We start from the raw sequence: 26,166 nt of genomic DNA, 5'->3' as shown, positions 1-26,166 counted from the left end.
GTTTCCTTGAGGCTCTGTTTGGCCATTGTGCGTGGAAGTACACTTTCATTTTAGCCCTCTTTCTATAGTAATGAAAATCAGAGTTCAAAGTCAATGCAGTCTTATGCATGCTAGGATGGACCAATTGGAGGGCTTGTCAATGCTTAACCACCACTCGCAACAACGGGCATTTGCTTTGATCAGTTTGTCATCTTCCTTGTTCTCCTCACTCACCCTAAAGCACACGGTGGGAGATATTTGTATTTGCCGCTGGTAAACCTCAGCAACGGGATTCACCCCTACCAAGCCCCTGTTTTTCTACAGGTTTGTCTCTGATGGGCTCATTAAAGGCATGGTCTAGTAAAAAATTGTATTTAAAAAATAGATAGGCAACATAAAAAAAAAATACTAGCATTCTCTTTTTTAAAACTTCCTATGTAAAATTTTGAGCTATTCAAGCTCAAAATTCGCAAAAGCAAGCACATGGGCGCATCCATTTTGTGAAATGGATGCCCTCCTGTGCTCGCTTTGGCTTTTGCAGCACTAATGAAGGAAAAGCCAGCCAGCTGTAGTAAACAAAAGCTACCGCTGGGTGGCTTTCCCTTCATTAGTGCTGTACGCGGAGGACGGGGACCGGAGACCAGAGCAGGAAAGCTGCAGCTGAATCTCGGTAAGTGCTATTTATTTAAAAAAAAAAAAATAAGCACTAGCTGCGTTTTTTTTTCTAAGTTTTCCGGGCTGGAGGAGCCCGGAAAACTTAGAAATAAAACCGCAGCTTTAAAAACGTTGTATTTATGTTTGCGGTCGCTTTTGAAGCGACCGCAAACATAAATACAACGTTATTGTGTTGGAAAACGCTGCGGTTTTTCTTTCCAAGTTTCTCAGGCTCCTCCAGCTCAGAGGAGCCTGAGAAACTCGGAAAGAAAAACCACAGCGTTTTCCAACACACCGCGTTGTTTCTGCCTGAATCTGCTTTCCCATTTGGGGCTCTCGGGCTCCCCACGGGGAGCCCGAGAGCCCCAAATGGGAAAGCAGATTTAGGCAGACACAACGCAGCATTTAGCATTTCCCATTTGTGGCTCTCGGGCTCCCCATGGGGAGCCCGAGAGCCCCAAATGGGAAATCAGCTGTAGGCTGAAACACTACGCGGCATGTAAACACAACCACGTTGTGTTTCTGCCTGCTGTGGCTTTCACTTTGGGTCTCCGGTGCTCCACCGGAGACCCAAAGTGATAGCCACAGCAGGCAGAAACACAACTCGGTTGTGTTGGAAAACGCTGCGGTTTTTCTTTCTGGGTTTCTCAGGCTCCTCCGAGCCGGAGGAGCCTGAGAAACTTGGAAAGAAAAACCGCAGCGTTTTCCAACACAATAACATTGTATTTATGTTTGCGGTCGCTTCAAAAGCGACCGCAAACATAAATACGTTTTTAAAGCTGCGGTTTTATTTCTAATTTTTCCGGGCTCCTCCAGCCCGGAAAACTTAGGAAAAAAACCGCAGCTAGTGCTTATTTTTAAAAAAAAATAAATAGCACTTACCGAGATTCAGCTGCAGCTTTCCTGCTCTGGTCTCCGGTCCCCGTCCTCCGCGTACAGCACTAATGAAGGGAAAGCCACCCAGCGGTAGCTTTTGTTTACTACAGCTGGCTGGCTTTTCCTTCATTAGTGCCGCAAAATCCAGCACAGGAGGGCATCCATTTCACAAAATGGATGCGCCCATGTGCTTGCTTTTGCGAATTTTGAGCTTGAATAGCTCAAAATTTTACATAGGAAGTTTAGAAAAAGAGAATGCTAGTATTTTTTTTTTTATGTTGCCTATCTATTTTTTAAATAACATTTTTTACTAGACCATGCCTTTAATAATGAATGGCCTTTGTTGTCCTGTGTATTGATGTGCAGCTCTGCAACACGCAATTGCACCTCGGTTTTAATTTGCTTGTTTACACATGTTTCCAAAATTATCCATAATGTGAATTTCTTTTAAAAAACGAATGTTGGCTGAGTTTAAGAATGCCATTTGCTCAATGTATTTTACTCTTGGTTTTCAGGTCTGGGATGAAGCGATTGTCCTTTGTAGCGGAAGATGACTTTACAGTGCCGCCTGCTAAGCTGCCGAGGATAGAAGAGCCTAAGCGAGGTACACCGTTTCAGGGCTCAGGTTTTATGGCGTGTCAGTGTTTAATGGGAGATTGAATGTAGCTCCATTCGCTGCGCAATGTCCGTTTTTAGTTTGTGTCATTTAAGGGTGGCGAGAGCACGGCCACTGCTTGCTGTTGGGCAAATTGTCTCTCTTACCAGATTGTGGTGAAGGCACGCCAAGTCCATAAAAGAAACTGTCCGAAGCGCCAGTGAGGCTGTCGTTGAACACGAACAGTGGAGGTGGACAGGGAAGACTGCGATGTAGCAGGGCCCTGTTCTGGCACATTTACGCGCAAGCATTGCCCGGGCCTGGTGGGCATGGACACTGATTCGGTGGCTCCTCACCCTTACGGGCCAAGGCCTGTTTACTTCCTTCATACTTGGGTCGTGGCTTGTACTCTGCCACTGTTTGGTCTCATAGCTGGGCGGTTCCGCCTTCACACTCACATTAAACTGAGTGATAAAGCTGTCTATGTACTAAACAACAAGCAGTGTCCACCGCTGACGAAAAAGCAGAGTTGAAGCACGCAGGGTTGCTGTTGTGTCCCTGTAAAGGCCCTCCACCCCCCACACAGCTAGAGTCAGGATGATAGCAGGCCGCATGACTACACTCAGAATCAGCAAAGCAGTGTAACTGGGAGGCAGTAGGAAATGACCGAGACGCAGCTCGTCAGTTTCTTGGTTATCACGTTGGCTGTTGCCATCCTGAATGCAAGCCTTTCATTTCTAGCCATACCCGCTTGCCTTAGTTATTCTGCATCGCGGCAGTTCTGTCTGGGAGCCTGGGTGCCATGCAGCACAGAAGAGGGGGGCACTTAAGAACAATAGCAGCCCTCTACGGAAACCTCCTTTTTATTGAGGTGCCTCTGCCTGACCTCATAGAATTTATAGTACTTTACCGGTATGGGACGCAGATCACACTGTGATCCATTGACACTATTTGTGCATTAGCGATGAGCATTAACCCTTTCCTCTTGCCTTTAGTGCTGCTGTATGTTCGGAAGGAGACAGAAGAAGTCTTTGATGCACTCATGCTGAAGACGCCGTCGCTGAACGGTTTGATGGAAGCTGTAAGTTATCTTGTATTTTTTTTCCAGGTTTCTAAACCTACACCTGTCTTCTGTATGTGTATTCTCTTGTTTCACGACACTTCTATCCAGCAATGCACCTACTACCACAATCTACAGCGTTTTACCTCACTGTAGCAAACTCATTGTGCTTACAGACCTCTGAAAGGGATTATTGCAGGCTCAGCATTTTGTACAAATGGACAGAGTGTGGTGTAAGATCATTCCAAGCCATCGGCACTGGCTGAGGGTTGGTCAATATGTTGAATCCGTTGACCTTGTAAGGGAAGAAGTAGGTGCTAGAAAATCCAGCACATTGCCTCTTGTGATGAGTCGCACTGAGTATTCTCCTTCTGGTCCTCAAGATCTTTAGGGCATGTTTCTTTTTTGAGCTCTCCCCACAGTACCCACTGTGTTCTGGTTCAACCAGCATAGCTGTATCAACTTGTTTTAATAACTTACATTTTTCATCATGTTTTTACTTTGTTATTTGCATTTATATTGCCGTCTTAAAGAGCGGGGCTGGGTTTGTTGAGAGAGCAAAGAAGGAAAATGCGATACAGCTCTGCTTGCGTTGAGGCATGCAGGTCGCGAGTGCCCTGGGTACCGTGTGTAGGTCTGGTTCCAGGTGGATCATGTTGCATGCACCTGAGCTTTCTGTGCCCGGAGGTTAACTTTGTCTGATAGTGGCTTGAAGATGCCTTGCTTGGGACTGTGATGCACAGGGTGGTTGGAGGGGTCTAGCTGTTTGATGTCTCTTGGCAGGGATGTTCAATTGCACTGTGTGGGTTGCTTAGTTGGTATGGATGTTGCATTGCAGCGTAGAATTTGAGTTGGCTGGTGTAGGAAGCAGTCAGTGGACCCCTCGATGGACCTTTAGAGCATGCATCTGGTGTGCTCATGCTGATTTCTTGGAAGCAGTGCACTTCAGGTAGGGTGATTCTAAGGACCAGCCCAAAGGAATCTGGAATGTGCTGGTGTTCCTAGTAGCAGGTAGTGTGTAGTGTGCAGCACCTGATCCTAAATCCCATTGGAGGGAAGAGGGAAGAAATACTTGAGCAGGCAGCAGTGGGTACCAAGTCAACAAGAGTGAACTAGCTCCAGCGGAAACATTCCTGTAGGGTACCTAGGCATAGTATTGCAGTAGGGCACCTGGGAGGAGCAACATGACAGTGGGAGAAAACTACAGCAGTACTCACGGGAGCAATAATACAGGGTGACACATCAGAGAAAATCCCAGCTGGCAAAATAATATCGGAAACATCCAAGCACAACTGCATAGGGACAGATGAGAGCAAAATCATGCCTTGAGTAGTGAGGTAGAAGGTACAACGGTGAACATGTTAGTGACGGGTCCAAACAATGAAGCCACATATAGCAAAGCATGAAAGACAGCATGACAAGGCATACAAAACATAAAACATCACAGGAAGCAAAAAGACAGCATGACAAGGCATGCAAAACATAAAACATCACAGGAAGGAAAAAGACAGCATGACAAGGCATAGAAAGCATAACACTTCACAGCAAAGCAAGAAAAGGCCTAACGGGGCAACATTTCCTTCTCCATGCACAGCTACCACTGACTTCTGCAGAGTTCATCCCCTTGCCACTCCCCAACTCTCTCTCTCGTGCTCCCTCGCAAACTTTCTCTCTCGCTCGTGCTCCCTCTCACTCTCTTTTGCGCTCTCTTGCGCTCTATTGCACTCTCTCTTACGCGCTCTTTGCTCCAGCGCTCTTCTGCTCTCACATGCTCTCGCTCCCTCCCCACACCCTCACGGTCTAACTAAGGACTCCACTCATTACCTTAAGTGTCACGCTCGTGCTACGTTTTATTTTTTAGGCATGAACTTTTTGGTTTCAGAGAAAGAGCTGCTTGAGTTAGGAAAACCCCAAGCGCTTACGTAAAGCTCCTTAGTTTATGAGCTGCAACAGACTTCTCAGATCAACATCCTTGTCCATTTAGTCGACTTTTTCCTTGAATTCTCTCCATTCTGGCTGAATGAAGGTTTGCCCCTTGGAGGCACTCAATCTGACTAGGACAGTAGATACATGGGCTGCTAGATCCATCTCCCCTATCCTCTTCAACTTGCTGGCCCACCACACGCTATCTTTGCGGTATTCGAACATTGCGATGCCCTTATTTGAGGAGGTTTAACAATTCAGATGCACCCTTAGTGAAATGCTTCCCCACAAGGGCTTTCTATCCTTTGTGTGGCGTCCACAAAAGCAGAGGGTCACACATTATGATGTTTGCCTAAGTGTTAATGGTGAATGGAATCACATGGTTCTTTGGTCAAATGAAACAACGCAGTATCCAGGCCTTTTTCTGTTCGCCTTAAGCACAAATCTATCAAGAACTCATCGTTAGGAGTCTCTTGCTTACCCTTTCCCCCGGAAGTGCACAAATACTTTCATCTGAAACTTGAGGTATTGCTCAAGGCTATTGCACTCATTTCATTCATCTTGGAAGGATGAAAAGATGGGACTGCCTCCCCTGGAATGTGACCTCTAAGCAATAAGGCGCCCTCCGAGAGTTGCCCTGAGCTAGCTCACTAGCCATTTGGTCGTTCAGATGGCAATGTTTTCTGTGAGAGACACCGTTGGGATCTAAAGCACTACAGAAATGCAAGCACACTACACCTAGAAACATTCACCTCAGCAGCACCACAAACACTGGTCATATTTATTGTATCAGTGGCTCTATGGTAAGGAAGAGTTCACAGCTTCTTTGGCAAACACTTTCAGATTTTTCTCATGAAATCATTCTTTTAATGAGAAGATTCCACACTGGCAAAGGTCCTTAAAATGTGTGTGTTTGCTCAGTTGATGACTCAATGCAGTGTTTATCCCTTTCGTTGTATTTGGTTATTTGGTGGAAGACCTCAGTTGCAATTGATTGCATTGACAAGGGAGGTGGTGCCTGGCAGCCAAATGCCCCGGCCACCGTGCTCTGCGGCCAGTAACATCATGATGCACATGGCAGTAGTAGAGGCAGCTTTTTGTGCCACCGCAGGCGACAATGGGGGGGGGGTCTTCCCAAAGCTAGGCCCACATACTCTAAAAATCCCATAACACTAGTAAAAATCATGAGACATTGCAAGCATGTATTTTGGGTCGCTCTGCATGTTCTCGGGTTTGCATCCAGTCTGCATTTTATAAATACATTTCTCTGGTCACTCGCTCGCTGTTTATAAATGTCTGCTATACTCTACAAAGGCTGCTCACCTTACTTACCTGCAGCTTCCAAGCACATATTGCCCATGTGTTTGCATTCCACTCGAAATTCGTTTGTCAGGCAATTTAAAGATGGCCGCCGTAATTTAAAGATGGCCGCCACGCTTTGGTCCCCCTGAGCCTGACCTTGTCCAGAATGCCTGCCTGACCTGCTCCCTGCATCCTGCATCCGGATTGGTGCTGACTGGCAACGCATCGTGCCTCCAATCACCGGCAGGAGAGATCCGGCCAATGAGGTAAGGCCCAGAGAGAAAGCCATCCCCCTGACTGAGCTGAGCCCCCAGTCTGTTCCTCATGATGTCCAGTAGCCACACCGTCGCTGAGCCCGCTGTAGGAGCAGCCCGCGCTGCCCCCGAGATGCAGAGAGGAAGAGGTAAGCTCCAGGCATAATATCAGCTGCCTCAGAGCCCTCATTATCCCCACAGCACTTCTTCGCCTCATCCGCTCTAAAATCGCTTTTATTGAAGAGCACCTGCCTGCTATACTCTACAAAGGCTGCTCACCTTACTTACCTGCAGCTTCAAGCACATATTGCCCATGTGTTTTCATTCCACTCGAAATTCGTTTGTCAGGCAATTTAAAGATGGGTGCCGTAATTTAAAGATGGCCACCACGCTTTGGTCCCCCCGCGCCTGACCTTGTCCTGAATGCCTGCCTGACCTGCACCCTGCATCCTGCCTCTGGATTGATGCTGACTGGCAACACATCGTGCCTCCAATCACCGGCAGACGAGAGCCGGCCAATGAGGTAAGGCCCAGAGAGAAGGCCATCCCCCTGACTGAGCTGACCGAGCGCAGCCACGCAGCCAGGCGACGTCCTTATGCCCAAAAACTTCTGCAATTCATCTTGCCTCTAGTGCCCCTCCGGCTAACCACCTGCAATGGAAGGTAATCCACGCTACCTGCACCACCTTTAATGTACTTTATTGACTCTGATATACAGCGCTCTCCTTACCGTCTATAGTGCTCGCCCCCAGTTTGCTACCAACGTGCTCACCTGCAGCACCCCTGTTTAACACCTGCCATACTGCCTATGCTTTACCTGCTATGCTCCCTTATTGCGCCTGCCTCAGACTAATGTGCACGATTCTTGAGTTAGTCTGCCTACCTCCTGCATTATCCAAACCTGCTGCGCACATATTCTGATCTGCTCCACATGTATGCTACATCGCTCTTCTGCCTGATAATGCTTGAGGTGCAATGCCTGTTTGACGTGCCACACTTTTGAATGGTGCCTTGTGTACTCTGCACTGCTCCTTACTTGATGTAAGTGTAGTGTACTTGCATAACCTAACCTGCTGTGCCTTACTACTGATTGGTGCCCCATGTATGTTGCATTGCTCTTTGTCTGATATGCCCACATTTGCTGCAAGCCTGGTATCTGCTTTGCCTTTTGTACCTCTGCTATGAATGTGCTCACTCATTCACCCAGTACTGCTTAGACTGGCGCATTGCTACAACTGTACCCTGTGACCTATCCGAGACCCTTTTGGTCGCCTACCATTGCACCCTGTCACCTATCCGAGACCCCTTGGTAGCTTGCCACTGCATCCTGTTACCTATTTAAGACCCTTGGGTCGCCTGCCTTGCACGTTGCTAACTACTCTAAGTCATGCATTTTGGTTCATATTGTGATTCTTGAATATCATGATCCAGATCACTAGATGAACCCCTGGCTATAACTAGCTACCCGCAATCTATATTGCGACACCCTAGCCAGACATCCTAGTGAAGTAAGGGAAGCAACTTGAACCATTTAACTACTCTAACTACCATGTGTAGAAACCTGACCTCCCTGACCCTGCTAACTACAATCATGGCCTTTGCTACCTACAGCAATAGCCCCCCCCACAGACAGAAACCTGAGATTTAGGGCAAGACTACCTTGCATTTATGAACCCAAAAGAAATAGCGCAAACAATACTGTTAGATCCCCAACTATACAGACGCACTTGGATAAGCAAATTCAAGCCACGAAACCCTCAACTCCGTCCCCGAATCCCACTCACTTTCATAAAAAGAAACACCCGAGTCGAAACAAGAACACAGATAAATCTGCAAGCTATCCTATTCCTAAGAATACTTTATCACTTACTAGATCCCTTATCAACGCCAGATCCATGGTAGCCCATGCAACTGAAATTGCTGACATACTAAACAACAGCAGCATCGACATCCTTGCCGTAACAGAAACTTGGCTCCACGAGGCAGCAGGACCCTCCGTGATGCTAGCCGTACCTGACAATTACCAGATCCACAGAGTAGATAGACCCAATGCTAAAGGCGGTGGCCTAGCCATCATTGCTAAAACTACTTTGCCTATCAGACTCACCACCTCACCTTCCTGTGCTTCCTGCGAAGTACTCTCAGCAAAATTGCAACTCTCTAATAACCGCACGCTAACTATTCACTTGATCTATAGGCCCCCAGGTCCCTTGGGAACCTTCGAAAATGACCTTACCACCCTCATAGCTAACAATACCCAAAATCACTCGCAAACGCTGTTGCTGGGCGACTTTAACATTGGCTTCAATGAGCCAGATAATAAAAATGCCCTCTCTATAACAGCTATCCTAAACGACCACGGCCCTACCCAAAAAGTCCTCACCCCCACACATGTTAAAGGTAGAACCCTTGACTGGGTATCTGAACTTAACTGCAACATAGTCCTTACTGACATCATCCCTCAACCATGGACCGACCACTATCTAATAAATTTCACTGCCACACTTGACCTCCTCAGCCCTAAAATTATCAAAATGATACCACCACTCCCCACCAGAAGTAAAAAAGACATTACTACAGACAAACTCATCCCCCTCCTCCTGCCTACTATCAATGGCCTGAAGGACAATACTGACCCAGACACCCTAGTAGACACCTTTAATAAAGCTATGTCTCATGCACTAGATACTATTGCACCTCCAAAACTACGCAAAGCTAAACAAGAAGCCCACCTTAATGCTTGGTTCACCCCCCAGCTTAAGGACCTTAGAAAGCAAAAACGAAAACTCCAAAATATCTGGCACAATTCGCCTACTGACGACAACAAAGTTAACTTAACCCAATTCACCAAATATTACAAGACAGAAATTATCAATACAAAAAAAAATGTATTCAATGACAGAATTACTAATGCCAAATCTAATACCAAGGAACTTTTTGCCATCCTCCGGGAAATGGAATCCCCCATCCAACCAACTGACACGGTCCCCAAGGAGAAGATATGGTGCACTAACATACAGAACGCTCTATCGAATAAAATTTCCACCCTCCAGCTTAAAATAACTAATAAAAAGGACACCCTCTCTCCTACTGATCAACAAGCACCTCTAGTGACTGAACCTAATACTATCCCCCCTTTTAGCTTCAAACCTATCTCCATCATCGACACTGAAAAGGTTATCCTCTCACTGAAGCCTTCCAACTGTAAGGGCGACAGTTGCCCAGCTCAAATAATAAAGGACGCAGCCAGAGATTTAGCCCCGTTTATCTCGAAGCTCATTAACTCCTCTTCCAAATCCAACACAATGCCAGCTAACCTAAAAGAATCCTGGGTCCTCCCCCTTCTTAAGAAACAAACCCTTGATCCATCCATCCCAACTAATTATAGGCCTATCACCACTGTACCTTTCCTACTAAAAATCATCGATAGAGTAGCCTATCTCCAAATTCAAGATTACTTAGAAGCTAACAATCTACTAGGCTCGCGCCAATCGGACTTTGCCCTCTCCATGGCACTGAAACAGCCTTGATAGATCTTAAAACTAAAATTGAGGAATTCAAGGATAGTGGGAAAACAGCGCTGCTACTCCTACTGGACTTGTCAGCAGCTTTTGATTTGGTGGATCATGCAGTTTTATGCAACCACCTCAAGCTCGCTGCCAATTTCACAGGGGAAGCTATAGCATGGGTCCAATCCTTTCTAGCCAACCGGACCATGAGAGTCTTTTCCACCTCTACCTGTGCCGATCCCATCCAAATTACATGTGGAGTCCCACAGGGCTCCTGTGTCTCACCCACTATGTACAACATTTTTACCAAGCAATTGTTCGACAAGTTGGACAGACTGGGTGTCACCTACACAAATTATGCAGATGACACCCAGATCCTTATACCCCTTTTGGGCAACTATGAAGTGGACCTGGCTTTGGTGAATAAAATATACATCCTCATTCAGGCATGGATGGCCACCCATGGCCTCTGCCTTAACAACGATAAAACTGAAATCCCGGACTATGCCTCATTTAACATCGACAATAATACTATTAAGGTTATGCGAGAGGTTAAAACTCTAGGTTTTTACCTCGACTCAGCTCTCACCCTTAAAAAGCAAGTGAACTCCCTCGCCTCTACAACCACTTACACGTGTAAACTCATCCGTGTTGCCAGACCATTCCTGTCCAGTGCCAGCTGCCTCACCTTGGCCAATGCCCTTGTCATGTCCAGACTGGACTATTGCAACGCCCTATACTCAGGTGCAAATAAGTCGGTCATTGACAAACTCCAGAGATTACAAAATAATGCCCTAAGAGCAGCTTTGAATATCCCACGTAGAGAGCATATCTCCAAACACCGGACTGAGGCCCACTGGCTAAAGATAAAGGACAGAATCCTCCTTAAAACTATTTCTCTCACATCCAAATGCCTCAACAATCAAGCACCCCCCGACCTAGCTGAAAGAATCAACTGGAGATCCTCAAACCGACTGACGAGATCTGCCAACACCTTCTTACTTGAAGTCCCGAGATTCAAACTTACTACAGCGGGTGGATCTAGCTTCCCTGTTAGAGCTGCACAATCATGGAACATACTCCCACCTGACCTCAGACGCCCATTACCCTACACTAGATTTAGATGTAACGCTCTCAAATGGCTGCACAACAATGATATGTAACGATATTCACCCTTATCTAGCTGATCATGCTATACATATGTTAAGACGGTATTCTTCTACGCTTACCCATCTTGATCCTATATGTACTGTATCACTTGTTTCATTTGTTGGAGGTTACCTCTGTTTTGTAATAGCCTGTGTCAGGCACTGTAACTAAGTTTCGAGTCTACTTGTATTGTTGCGCCCAGCTGCCCAAGGGCTTGGAGCGCATTATCAAATAAACAAACAAACAAACAAAACAAACAAATATTCTTTCAGTCAGGATATAAACAATTCAATAAGTGAGTAAATCCCCTCATTCTGTACATACATCCCGTATGGGAAAGGCAACGGGATGAACGGCACAATAGTTCCTGGATGTGTTGCATAATAACAAGGAGCATTCTGGGAACATACAAACTGGCATACATTTTTATATGTAACACGTCTGTGATGCACGCAGTCAACTACTTTTATTTTTCACACGTTACTTCTTTGTATTTTAGATTTCAGAGAAGTATGATGTCCCATTTGAAAAAATTGGAAAAATCTTCAAGAAATGTAAAAAAGGGTGAGTACTGAGTGTTCAAGGCTGCTCACTGTTTGTGATGATGAACTAGGCACACATAAGACTGACTGCTTCTCGGCATAGAGTAGGGCATGCAGTGCTTACGTGTTGTGGACGATCCATGGTGCGCGGGCCAGCATTGGTACAAAGCGTTGCCGACCAAAAAAAACAAGTCCAGCCTCATGCAGACTGAAGAAACAGATGCAGTAAATGCCTCCATTGTCCTGACCAGTAGAAAACGCACTTTCCTTTTTAACGGTCTATGCCTTAACTCTTTAATCAGAAGACTCAGAAGTGGGGAAAGAGCGCTATATATAAATATACAATACAATACTTCATAGGAAATCAAGCAACAGTGACTGATATTATTGAGTGCTGTAAGGGTTGGGTGGACCCCGCTTAACTTTAGTTAGTTTTAAATTAAATGATACAACACTATTTTTTAATTTGAATTTTGTCATAATTTCTTTAAGACAGTTATGTTGGCGGTTTATTGTTATGCTTTAAAAAAAGGTTTCATTCAAATTTTAAATGCAAATCTGCATCATAAGACCATTTTACCTCACAGACTTTAAAAGGTTTTTCCTGTTTTGCGACAACTCCTTAAATATTCCCTACACAAGGCTGAGTCACTTGAGTGCCAGCTCTGATCATACAGGCAGTAGAGCCACTTTAGTGAGTCTGGGTTTATGCCGTGGAGCGGTCACAGCAGCAGTACAAGGGGGATGGAGGTTGAGTCAACCTGCTAAAGCAGAGCTTCCGAATTAACAAGAAGACACACGGTACCCAGCAAATACCAGACGTGCTGTGATACTCACTCAGTGACTTCATTCTTACAGGAAGTGTGCTCCATTTGCATCAGTCCTCCATCAGGATAGTGAGCCACATATAGTTCTAGCAGAATAGGAATGAATTTCGACAGCTTTTACCTGCACTGGTCTGAAGTCCTCCCAAGGCTTTCTAGCTTGAGCTGTCCCTCCTGGTTCATTTGCTTTCAGATTTCTTGTCTGGGAGTAGTTTTAGATCCAGGCCTTTTGTATCTCACAGCATTCACCGGAAGTAACTAATCGGCTCATGCAAAACTCCTGGAAGACCAGTTTAGCCACAGTTTTGTTACTTGGCCTGAAGAAGCCAGGCCCCTTCTTTAGGAGTAACCAGGGATCCATATGGGATTTGGGAGTGGGGATATTTTACTTTCTATTTTTTGAAGTTTGGAGTAAAGGATTTTTATATGGTGTCAAAAAGTAACTCCAATTCCTGATGGGGTTATTTTTAGGCAAGAAGGATATGTTCTAAAACGTATATATAATTTACTAATCCACCCTTCTTCACACCTAGAAATTGATGCAAATTGAAAATGCATTTTGTACCATATATTTATTCCTCACATTAGGCAGTAATAATATTAGAACTACTTCCGCAGGCACTACTGATCTGCAAATATCTGTGTAGCTACGTTAGCGGCAGCAAGGGCAGGGCTGTGCCCACTTCCTATGGTGGGAGTGCTTTTAATCCCTACATTTGTGCTGTCTATTTTTAGGGGGTAAAAGTGGCCGGTACACTGCTTACCTGTAGGGCTAGGTGAAACAGCTCCTAGTGTAATTAGAGAATTTGATGTCTCCTCCGGGACTTCCCTCTGACGCTAGGGAGGTATTGATGCTTCCATAATGAAATGAATGGATGTGCAAGACAGGCTTTTCAATCTTGCTTTTCTTCTCCTAGAATCCTTGTGAACATGGACGATAATATTGTGAAGCATTATTCCAATGAAGACACCTTCCAGCTGCAGATTGAAGAGGCGGGGGGATCTTTCAAGCTGACACTTACTGAAATATAAGACTTACGCCAGTTTCTTGGTCGAAGGGCCAGTTGAACGCTTGATGCCATTATACTCACTGTACCGGGCACACTGGGGACATCCTTATCGGAGCAAAGCCAGCCTGAAACATGTGAACCTGTGAAGGACCAAAGCAGCATATCTCTCTGGACATAACTCAAGGAATAAACCTAGCATTATGACTCCACTGATTATGGAGGCAGAGGCATGCCTAGAATAAGTCATCCTTCGAAAGAAGACCTTCCCAGCCTGGGTGACACTAGCCATGATAGTGCAGAGTGTGACTTCACAATTTCATTTTGCATTTGCTAGGTAACTGGCTAGAATTTGTGTTTTCCTGCCACACTTCAATTCACTCTCCTTGTTTACTGATCGGGATAACATTTGTGCTCTCGCCCCCAAGTATAGAACTGCCTATAGAATGAAGAACGTCAATTCTACACAGTGTTCCAATGAGAGTGAGCTGCATTGTGCATAATAAGTGCAATATATAACGGGTGAAATACTGTAAATGTGTACATACTCATGTAGAATTTGCATATATAATATATACCTATGTATTTGGTTGCTTGTAAATACTGTAAACCTTAAACCCCATCTTGTTGCATTCTATACCCAAGAATAGGTGCACTGGCATATAATAGGTGTGCACCAAACTGAACAAATGCCATACATGCATGGCGCGGAGTGCAGAACCACCCAGGCTATTTGTGAAACTCCTGTTCAAGGCACTGATCGATACAGGGATATGTTTAGCGAAATGATCTATTGTCTCTACCTGGTCCTTTATGAGCCAGCAGCCCGCATGTCCCTCTCTGCAAAGGATTCACACAGTCTGCTCTCCTTCCTGGATTACTCCTTCAGGGATGTCACCCTGGACCTAGGAGGCAGAGAACTACAGCAAGGAAAACAACGATTGGCTACAAAAGGCTTTACCATCATCCCTGTTCATTGGACGACATTAATTGCATTTATTTATGTTGTATACAAAATATTCTATTTTAATAACACATTTGGACTTCTGGGTCGACCAGCACAATGCTCCAGGGCCCCCACTATTTATGTATAAATATATAAAACGTGAAAAAGATAAAGACATTCAGATTTATTCAGAAACTGTTACTATGGAGAGGGATTTTTTTTACATTTGTAAATATAGTATATATATATATATGTGCCTTATTAATATTATTATGGACCTTTTGCAGAAATTGAACGGGTATGTTTTAGATTCAGGGAAAGTGAATTGGTCCTTGGTATGCATAGAGGTTTTATGGACTGTATCCTGTGCTACGGGAATGTGGCATGACAGCTGTGTGAGGTACATCCAGGGATATGCCTCCTACGCCAGGATTTGTGATTTCTTTTTAGAAGAACATAGCTTCAATATTGCTTGCTGTTTTCACCTGCATCATTGGAGTTGTACATTATGCCAAAGGGATTAAATTTTATATTTCAATTTCTAAATGTGACTCTTTTTGTATCTGTTTTGTGCTGATTCAGCTCAAATGTCAAACAGTAGTTTTCTGTGTAGAGTTTTTTACTGGACCCTTTCGGTGTATATGTAAACATGTGGTGCCAGACATGGCTGACACGTTGCATTGACGACTGGCATAGACACCATTCATATCTAAAGAGTGAGATAGGTCTTAGTTTTGGCGCTTGACAATTTACTGCTAAAACACATGTCTACAATTGCTACCTTTATCCACTGCGCCATCTGTCGCATCTTTTTAATCCACTCAGAAACATTACCCATGGTTTACACACACCACTCGCCATTCCCCCCTTTCCACTCGTTTTCCAGTCATTTTCACCAAAGAAACCTGGCACAAACCGAAGGTACAGGTTAGGCATGTTTCCTCCTCGGAATTGAAAGTGATGCATTGTTTGGGGCGAGGGGGTTACACACTAGAAGCTATGGAGCTGCTTTGACACCAGGCCAGGTGGGTGGGCTCGTGTGTGGATTCTGTTTTTGCCAGTCGCTGTGTGCGCCATGGTAGAGGAGGTTTCAGGCCTTTTGGAGACACTGGGGGAAGTTTCTGTAGGAAACAACCAGCCTTTGTCTCAATCATCTGAACTAAATTATGTTCAATGTGCCAAGTCTCTGCACAGAGCACTGAGTGCAGCAACTGAGCAACTGAGGTTGAGGTTTCAGTCCTTTGTATTTGTATTTTATTTGTATAGCGCACTAAGCCCTTAGGCATCTGGGCACATTTCTTACAGTTACATAGAATGAATAATTTACAATTGCATGAGAAAGGTATTTACAAGAGACATAGTGTAAGTTTATACATGGTAAGAATACATTTAAAGGAGGTATACTAGGAATTTTAAAAGAAATTGCAGGTTTGATAAGCAGGTTGAGCAGAGTGTACAACAAAATACAGATAGATTTGCACGTTAAGCCATGTATACGGGAATATATCACAAGGTAATGAAGGCAGTGGGTGGTATTATCTTTAGTGAAAGTTTTAGGATTCATTCAGTGTGAGTCAGGTTTTTACCTTATTTCTGAATTTGAAGAGAGAAGGTTCGGCTCTAAGGGTTGCAGGTAGGGAATTCCACATTTTGGCCGCAGGTCTGTGCTCGGACTGCCAAAATACTGGGTAAGGTTTGTACCAAAAAGTTTATGCTGCCCATAACCTTTAGCACTTGGCGTAGGGAAAAGGGTGGATTCCCGAGTCTGCCCCCACCAACTGCCGAATCCCACATCCTTGCTTCACACAGTGACAATGTATCTATTGGAGCGATTGAAAGAGACAGCAGGGAGTGTGAGAGAAAGAGAGGGTTTGACAGAGGCCGAGTGAGAAAGTGAAATTAGAGCTGTCTGCAGAGGCCAGTTGTAATGCAGTGGGCCAGTTTATTTGACCTTTTTAGGCCTTTTCATGCATTGGAGAAGTGTATGGTGCCCCCTTTCACACACATCAACATTTTGACAGGTGGGAATGCCCCCTGCTTCCGGTCTTAGTCCATCCCCCTTTTGATAGGGTTTTGATGCAAAGTGAATATACTTTTTATATCAAAATGTTATAAAAAAAATATTGATTTGATTTAAAATGTATATTTTATTTAAAGTGGGTATAAAACAGTTATCAACAGGTTTTGATATGATGTTGAGAGGATTTGATATAAAGTGAATATACATTTTTATATAAAAATATGTATAAACATTGGAGCAGCCGGTAGTGGTGCTGCCTGGGTGACTATTGAGGGCAAAGTGAGCTCTGAAGACAGGGACTGTGAGCTTAGGGTTTTTCAGAATGCCTCAGCAATGACGCTGGAGAGGGGTTTCACCTTTAATGGTATATGAAGCGTATAAACATTTTATATATAGTATAGATAACATCATGATTTTATAATTTTAATGACACTGCCTAGAGAGTTAGCTTCAATGACTAGTCACATTAAACTTGGATATAGCTTCGATATGGAGTGCGAATAGAGGCTGGCACACCAACCTATATGAATTTTCTTCATAGGCAAAGTGTGGTTTATAGTGCTAATACAAAATTCCCAAAACTACTGGCTTTGGATATTGCGTGTTTCTTTTTGTACAGAATTATGAAACTTTTACATAAACCTATCAACATTTGACAATGTGTGTTTCTTTTAAATAATGAACATAATTCACATTATAAGGAAAGTATGTTTTCCAGAGTCTATACAAAAGTCCAAACTACTGGCTTTGACAATGCATGTTTCTTTTAAATAATGAAAGCAGTTCGCTTTATAAGCAAAATGTGTTTCACCGAGCCTATACAAAAGTCCAAACTATTGCCTTTGACAATGCGTGTTTCTTTTAAATAATAAAAGCAGCTGAGTTTATAAGCAAAGTGTCTTCACCAGAGTGTGGAGAAGGAGCCAGGTAGCCCCCCCCTTCAACTGCTGTGCTCTTATTACCTATAGAGCGGGAACCAAAGTATGTGACCTATGCAGAGCAGTTGAACCAGCAAAGAGCAGAGCGTGGACTCTGTGCAGTACCCATAAGAGTACCAGTACCTAAGAGAATCTGGGAGGCATGCTACCCATTGAGGAACCTGTACCTGCATGCAAGGCAATATGATGGCCATTTGAATGAGATTCCTGAAGAAGCAGAGCAGATGAAAGGCAAGGATGAATGGTGGCGTCACACAGAAAGAGATGATGCACACAGAAGAGATGCAGAGACCAGAGAATGCAGATATTCTATAAGGCATCAAGAAAGTATCAAGGATAAGTGACATATTGGGATCAAGGTGAAGAAGCTTATGCCACAGACACAGATGAAGACATTAAGCCAGTTTAAACATGTACAGATGCCACAGAAAGGCAAGCAACAAAGTAATCTTGAAAGCTAGCTTCAAGCTTTATAGTAAATAGATTGCGGCAAGCGCCAATATATATATATATATATATATATATATATATATATATATATATATATATATATATATATATATCATGGCCATGTAGTTATGTTAAGTTGCTGTTTCCATAGGTCCATAGGAAGAGCACTTTTTGGGCGGCTTATAACTTCGCTCTCCCTGGACGGATACTCAACAAACTTTGCAAAAAAAGTATTTGGGTCACTCTGAATTTTCTTTGCAAAGTTTGGTGAGGATTCGTCCAGGGGGGGCAAAGTTATAGGGGGGGTCCCAAAACTTTTTTTTTTCCCATAGACTGAATGGGGAAAACATTTTTCTCGCGTCTACAGCCCAAACCGCTGGACGGATTTTCACCAAATTTGGACCAGGAGCAGCGGCTTGGTCCCGAAAACGTGCTTTTGCAAATTTGGTGAAAATCCATCCAGTAGTTTTTTTTAAAATGACCAAAAAGTAGGTAAAAAAAATTAGTGATATCTGTGTTCGGTCCGCGGACACACTTCCCTGTTCGCTCCGCGGACAGTGTCCTGATTGGCCAATCGGCATGCGTGATGTTCGCGGACATTCAACGTGTTCGCTGATTGGACGGCGTGGAGCGTGAAGTGCATCAGATTTTTGGTAGCGTCCGCCATCTTGTATTCGCAGTCGTCCGCGGACAGCGCGGTGAAACTTTGTTCGAAATTTGTATTTAGTAGAGTGTGTTGGTGTGTAGGAGTGTTTGGGGAGGGTGGGAGTGTATGAGATAGGATGAAAGTTGTGTTTTTTATGTGTTAGACGTTCTTTTTGTGTTCGATTTGTCTGCGGACATCACAGGTGTTCTGAAATGTTCTAAATAAACTGAATGGGGGGTGTTCTGAGGACTCAATATGTGTCTGTTTTGTTCGCAAGCAAACTGAAACTGTTCTAAGAACACTCGCAGTGTCCTGAAATGTTTGCAAATAAACAAAATGGGGGTGTCCTGAGGACGCTGTCCGTATTGTTCGTTGTCAAGTTGAATGTGTTCTAAGAACTCTCGCGTTGTTCTGAAATGTTCGTAGGGTTGGGGGGCCTGAAGATGCTGTTCGTATTGTTCTCTGTCAAGTTGAATGTGTTCTTAGAACACTCATGGTGTCCTGAAATGTTCGCAAATAAATGAAATAGGGGTGTTCTGAGGACACTGTCTGTATTGTTCGTTGTCAAGTTGAATGTGTTCTAAGAAGACTCGCGGTGTCCTGAAATGTTCGCAAATAAACAAGATGGTGGTGTTCTGAAGACGCTTCTAAGAACACTCGCGGTGTCCGGGGAATGTTCGTAGGGGGTGTCCTGAGGACTCTGTCCGTATTGTTCTCTGTCAAGTTGAATGTGTTCTAAGAACACCCGCGGTGTCCTGAAATGTTCGTAGGGGGTGTCCTGAAGGCGTAGTCCGTATTGTTCGCTGACAAGTTGAATGTGTTCTAAGAACACTCGCAGTGTCCTGAAATGTTATCAAATAAACAAAATGGGGGTGTCCTGAGGACACTGTCCGTATTGTTCGTTGTCAAGTTGAAAGTGTTCGTAGGGGGTGTCTTGAAAATGCTGTCCGTATTGTTCTCTGGCAAGCTGAAAGTGTTCTAAGAACACTCATAATGTCCGCGGACATTAAAAGTTTCCATAGACCATAGTTGAAATGTTTGACTGTATGGATGTGATATGCTGTGGTGGTTGTTGCCAGGGCATAGAGTCTTGGGTGCATGGCCATTTGGACTCTATGCCCTGGCAACAACCACCGCAGCATATCACATTCATATTTGCTTATAACTTTGGGTGAAAAACAAATCTATAAGGAACAAAGGTATTAGATACTATGGATGTGATATGCTGCTATGGTTCTCCTTATTATTGTAGACTTACTGTTTGGTCTAGTAACCGGAGTACATGTATTTCTTGTTAATTTCTGTGATAAAAGAAAATAGCATGTTAGTATTAGTATTTTGTAATGACTTATTACATTGTATAATCAATATACTTTTTTTTTTTGGACGCTCATATTTAGTAGATTACAAATCAGAGTACTGTGCAATTTGCTCAGTTTCTGTATTTGTTGCTAAAATCATTGGGTCTGTGGGAGAAACAAAAATCCATGTTGGATTAAAAAAAAAACTTTTTCTGTTACTCTACCGTTTATTTGTTTGTTTTCAGTGTTCACTTGTTATTTCTGGCTAATGCTTTATACTTTGGCTTGTTATATTTTTTTGGAGCAGTAACATATTATTTATTTGTTTTGATATTATAAAATTTTGGAGCAGTTAGATACCAATTGGCATATTCTAACTGTCTATTTTTTTGATATATTTTAGTGGTATTGATTTATCTATTTGGATATTGTTAAATTTTGGGACAGTTAGATACCAATTGGCGTATTCTAACTGTGTATTTTTTGGTCTAATTTAGTGGTATTCATTTATCTGATTAGTTGTTGTAGAATCTTTGAGCAGTTAGATAGCTTTTGGAGTATTCTAACAGTTTATATTTTTTTAACACAAGTTTACTTAGGGTTTAAATACAGTTTAGTTATCAAATTTTGGTTTTAAGAACATCAAATAAGCGTTTGTAAGATTTCCTGGTAATCTCTGCTTTAGAGTAATGGTACTATCATTACATTCAAACCATCCACATTTCTTTTTTATATATGCAGTGTAGTGCCCTGAATTGGTTGTGGGTCCTGCGTGGTAGATTATACCTATTGTTGTGAAGGTTTTCTTACCAAGTGATATTTGACCATGTGTGAATCCAGTCAGCTTGCAGTTGTTTTTGGTACCATCTGCATTGTAACGTAGAAGCATTAGTATTATGTATTTACTATGTGTTTGTATTACTAACGTGGAGCGATTATCTGAATTGCAGGTAGAGCATAACCTACCATGGTTTGCATTTTGTACAAGTCGCTGAAATGGAATGGATTCACAATTTGGTATTGATATATATATGAAGCGTTCATTGGGGATTTCTTCTTGTGTCACATTGTTGCAGAGAGTGCATGTATGTTTCCAACTTGTTTTTGTTTTCCAGTACTTGTAGTAAGTACATTAGAAATTCTTGTGGATCTTCCTGTGAGTTTATAGTGAATTTAACCATTCCAGCACAGTAGTCCAATTGTTGTCTTATTCCATAAACACTATACATGTTGTCAGGATTGCTTGCTGCATTTCTGTGAAGTACTAACATTTGCAAACACAATGGGTCAGTACTGTGTAAGTAAATGTTGTCAACAATTAGTGGTAATTGAAATAGAATATCCATTGCTACATTTGCGTAGCAACTTACACCAACTATATTTGAGCATTTAAATGGTCCAGGTAGTTCTGTATCTAACTGCTTTTTTTCGAGTTTGTCTTCCTTCTTTAAAGAAGTACCTGGTTTACTTTCCCTAATTGATTCTTTTTTGCTTGTGGTACTTGATGAAGTATTAGTTTCTTTTACTCTCTTTGGAGGATTTGCAGTGACATCCTGTTGCATTTCTGTTTGATTTATTTTTCTTTTATAACGTTTTACTTTTTGTGGAACAGAATATGTGTTTAGGTGGGGGGTGTATAGTGAGCGAAGTCTATTGTATTCTAAAATGCAAGGAATATCAGCGTTTATTTTACTTGCATCAAAGTTTATTAGAAATAGACCGTCAAGTGTACGTAAGCGTGATAGTGCTAGATAGCTCATGCCTTCTTTAAAGACTGTGTTACCAATATCTATCATTGCTTTGTCTAGGGTAAGACCTTGTGATTTATGAATCGTGACTGCGTATGCAAGAGTTAGAGAAAATTGTTCTGTGCGTACATACATATCTTTGAAGAGAAGGAATAAAGCTGTTGAGCGTCCTATCCTTTTTACTTCTGAAAGTTTGTCAAAGAGTATATTGACAAACTGAATTTTGTTGTCGCGTGGGTATGTTTGAAAGCCAACAACTGTACCCATTGCTCCATTAACTAGTCCTTGGTCCACGTCAAGGATACGTTTAAGCATTACTCTGCAATTTAAGGATAATTTTAAAATCTTTTCTAAGCCTGCTGTGTTTGAGATTGATTTTTCTAAACTATTAAGTATTGTTGTGGCTTGGTCACACATGGGTAGTGTCATACCATGTACATCTAGTTTGTCTGTGGTGCTAATTTCCATGATTGGTTGCATTTCTTTACTTAGCATGATTTCATTGAATTTGAAACAGCTTGCAAGAGTTGGCATTAAGGCCATACAATTGACATTTTTGTGGGCTAATTGTTCCATAACATCTGTAGCACATGCATTATCGCCATAAAGTGCATTAATGTGCCGGGTTTTCAATATTGCTTCTGCTTCTTTAGAAAGTATTCCAACTCTGATACTTTTTAAAATGTTGGCATAAGTGAGATCTGCAGATTGCCGCATGTTTTCTGTTAATTCTCTGTATTGGAAATGTTGCCAAAGGTTGACATTTCCGATGCTGCCAACAGTTTTACGGCAGAGTTTGTGTCCTAATGTTTTAAAAATAGGCTCACCTTTTACTGGTGTTAATTGAAGCAGATCTCCAAAAACAATAATGTGTTTTCCTGCAAAGAGCTCTTCATAGTCTGTTTTGAGTACTTCTTGTAATCTGAGGTGAATCAAAGATAACATCAGGTTGGAGACTATGCTCACTTCATCTATTAGTAGCATTTTCATTTGTTTCAATACTCTGCGTAATTACATTGCAGCTTCTGCAGAAAGTTTGTAATAGTCTAATTTGTTCTGGTGTTCTACTGGTAATAGTAGTAATCGGTGTAATGTAACACCACCTATGTTGTAGGCAGCTAAACCTGTGGGGGCAGTGACAACAGCTGACAGTTTGTTGTTTGTCAATTGTTGAAAGAACTTACTAATGATTTTGATTAGGAATGTTTTGCCAGAACCAGCTTCACCACTGACGTACAGTAGTATAGGTTTATCATTATGGCAGGAACATTCTTTATTTTCATGTTTTACACCATGTGCAATTTGTTTTGTTACTTCTTGAAAAATGCTACTTTGCTCATTGTTTAGTTTTGATTGTAGTATAGTTAAGTCTTCCTTATCTTCATACTGACACATGGTGTTTTCTACTTCTATCATAGCTAATTCTGCCTCATTTATTATTAGTGGTTCTCCCAGCGGTTCTTGGCTTCCTGTTACAGAAGGTTGACTACTGTCAGGAGTGTCCTTAGCTAGTTGGGCTTGGAGTTCTTCTTCGTGTTGCTGTTCATTGTGCAACATTGTTTTGTACTGTGTAAAGTTTACATCAGCTATAGTGCTTTCATTTGCTTTGAAAGCATCCTCATATGAGTCATAGTTATCTAGTAATTGTTCTTCTTTTCTCCATGGTTTGAAGAGTTGTAGCAGAGACATGTAATATACTTCTTTATGTTGAGGAGTCTTTAATGACAATTTGATATGATTAATTAAATTTGGTTTAGTGAGTTTAACTAAGCTGCCTTCACAGTTTGTCACTCTATATTTACCTTTTTTTTTCATCAGGTTTCATATTATTTTTGTATGTGTAGTTTTGGGCTATGTGGTATAGACACATGTTTTCCAAAGTATTACTTCTGTTTGGGTAGTATGTGTCCAATAAATTGTTTTTTAAAATGTCTTGGCTGTTGGGATCATGTTTGGCTATTCTTTCTATATCTTCATATGATTTTAGAACTCTTTTTCTAGATTTAGCTGGACCAAGACTTAGCCATACTATATTTTCAGATTTACCATACAATGCAGTACCAGTTAAACAATCAGCTGCTTCATATGATCCACATTCTCTATGGGTGAGCATTTTTATGCCCAAGCTGTATAATTTCTGAGATACTGTTTTATCTGATGACAGGTCATTCCAGAGGTCTTGGAGCTCTGTCTTTTCTGCTTTAGTTAAGTATGCTGTGACATATCGTGCAACTGCAGTAGAATTGTCTGCAATGTACTGCAATCTATGTTTGCATTCCATAAGTGGGCAATGATTGCATTATAATCATTGATATATTTTTCTTCTTCTTTTCTTTTTATGTAATATGTATTTTTAGGTGACTTACCTTTAGCACTATGTCTAACTGAAGACATGAGGTTGTTCACTTGACCTGTATTTGTAACTGGTCTAGGGAAACCAAATCGGCATTTGGTGTAGTATTTCCCTTTGTTTTTGTATTTGCGACGACAATATTTTCCACATTTGTGTCTTTGAAATTGTAAAATTTGTGCATGAAGATCACTATTTGTGGATTCTGTTGGAATTTCACAAGTGACATATTTTTCAATAAACTGTAAAACAGTGGCATCACTGTCTTGACCAAATTTAGGAGCATCTTTAATCCATAAAAGCATGTGGATATGTGGTGCTCCTCTGGCTTGGTATTCTTTTCTCCAAAAGAAGTGTTGCACTTCTCCAAGGGGAGGAACAGTTTTATTACAAATAAAATGTAGCATAGCAATGAAGCAATGGTGAAAATATCTTGAAACATTAACAGGATCCAAAGAACAAAGTTCTCCAGGTGTTAGTATATCTATGTTTGTTTTTTTTTTTTTGATATGCGTAGGAAATCATGTAAATCTTCCCATGCATATTCTGCACAACTTAATGTAACAAACCAAGTGGGTGGGCCAAGGTTTCTGATCATACACGCACATCTTCATGACGTTGAAACCAGTACTCTTTAGTACCACGCATATTTGCTAATAGATTTGTAATATTTGATTGTAAAACCTCATCCTTTTGTTGCAATTTTTCTAATAATTGTGTAGCTGTCATATTTTGAAAGTGTGATCCTGATTTTAATATGTGTGCAACTCCGTAACATAAAGTTGCTAGTTCACTTTCAAAGAGTAGGTGGAATATGTATTCCACATTTTGTCTAAATCTGGGATCTTCAGAATACATCCGTAATGAGCGGTATTCTGAAGCTGATATTTGAATAGGTCTATCATCATACCTTCCTCCTCTGCCAGTAGGAAAGAGTAGAGGAAAAGCATGTGCTTCTATACTTTTTTCCCATATGCTGATTGGCGATCCTTTTGTTTGACGCATTTGGTAAGTTTCCAGTACATCTTCTACGGTGTCATTACAGTGCAAAGGATGAATTGTATAATGGTCTAAAGTATTTGATATTGTAGCAGGATCTAGTAGCTCAAATTGACCAGCTTCTTGTGTTTCTTGAATTATTTCAGTTGTATCTTCCAGGTTTTATTCAATATTAATTTCTTTGTAATATTCATTATTCTCATTAAGATATTGGAAGGCTTGTCTAACTTTATATAAATCTACCAGCTGTTGCCATATTTTTTTGTCTTTTGTAGGTACTCCATTTACTAAGATAATTAAAGATTGCTGCATTGGACGTTGCACTCCTAGAGTATGCACATTTTCTTTTAGATCTAATGGTAAATAAACTACTTTTCCATGAATGCCTTTTACCAATTCAGAGGGAGGTAATTTTGCTGTTTTTGGTTGAAGGCGTATTATTGCTTGAAATGGGTGTACTGTTTGAATTATGATGCTCTCATATAAATTAAGTTGTTGTAGAGGTTTTGTTACTGGGTAAAATTCCAAATTATTTGTGATAGCACGTAAAGGAGTTTGGTTGTTGTCAAGTTTTGTAGTGCAGTAACTGCAAAGTATTAAGGACTCAGTTATTTCGTATTTGTTTTCTGCTACAAGGTAGAGAGCTAATTCAAACCATTTAGAATTTAAATTGTCTTCTATTTTGTATGATAGGTCTACAGATTTTGTGTTACTTTTATAAAAAGTTCTACGGCAACATACACATACATGGTTTGGTACTTCAGCTGATGTACTTTTAAATTTTAGTATTTCTTTTTTGTATGTATTTAGCAAAAGGTTGTAATGTGTAGAATTGTTGCTTAATTGGTTTAAAGCTATTTCATTCTGTAAATGGCTTTCACTTCCAAAATAATTTTTCTGGATATAGTGAATTTCTTCAAGTAGGTCTTTTGCTGTACCATGTAGAAGGATATTATTTAACTTTGCTAGTGCTAAAGCAGGACTTTTAGCATAGTACAGTTTATAGACTAGATTTCTTATAGTTGAATGATGTGTTGATATCCTTTTGATATCATGGAAAGTGGTTTTACAAGTAGGTCCTGTAATGCAGTCCA

At 41.8% G+C, this 26,166-nt stretch overlaps 1 protein-coding gene across 4 annotated transcripts in view; it reads left to right on the top strand.

The window, feature by feature from the left end:
* GRHL1 (grainyhead like transcription factor 1) overlaps positions 1-15,166 on the top strand; it is a 76,141-nt gene extending 60,975 nt beyond the window's left edge. For all 4 annotated transcript variants that reach the window (XM_069605988.1, XM_069605987.1, XM_069605990.1 and 1 more), the window contains exons 13-16: positions 2,025-2,113; positions 3,100-3,185; positions 11,801-11,865; positions 13,585-15,166. In XM_069605988.1, coding sequence (XP_069462089.1) covers positions 2,025-2,113; positions 3,100-3,185; positions 11,801-11,865; positions 13,585-13,699 — 355 coding nt within the window. In that variant the 3' untranslated portion in view covers positions 13,700-15,166. The remainder of the gene's footprint in view (positions 1-2,024; positions 2,114-3,099; positions 3,186-11,800; positions 11,866-13,584) is intronic.
* The last annotated feature ends 11,000 nt before the right edge of the window (positions 15,167-26,166 follow it).

Source organism: Ambystoma mexicanum, chromosome 4p, assembly GCF_040938575.1.
Source record: "Ambystoma mexicanum isolate Mex_15411 chromosome 4p, UKY_AmexF1_1, whole genome shotgun sequence".
NCBI lineage: Eukaryota > Metazoa > Chordata > Amphibia > Caudata > Ambystomatidae > Ambystoma > Ambystoma mexicanum.
This window is presented reverse-complemented; position numbering and strand designations above follow the sequence as displayed.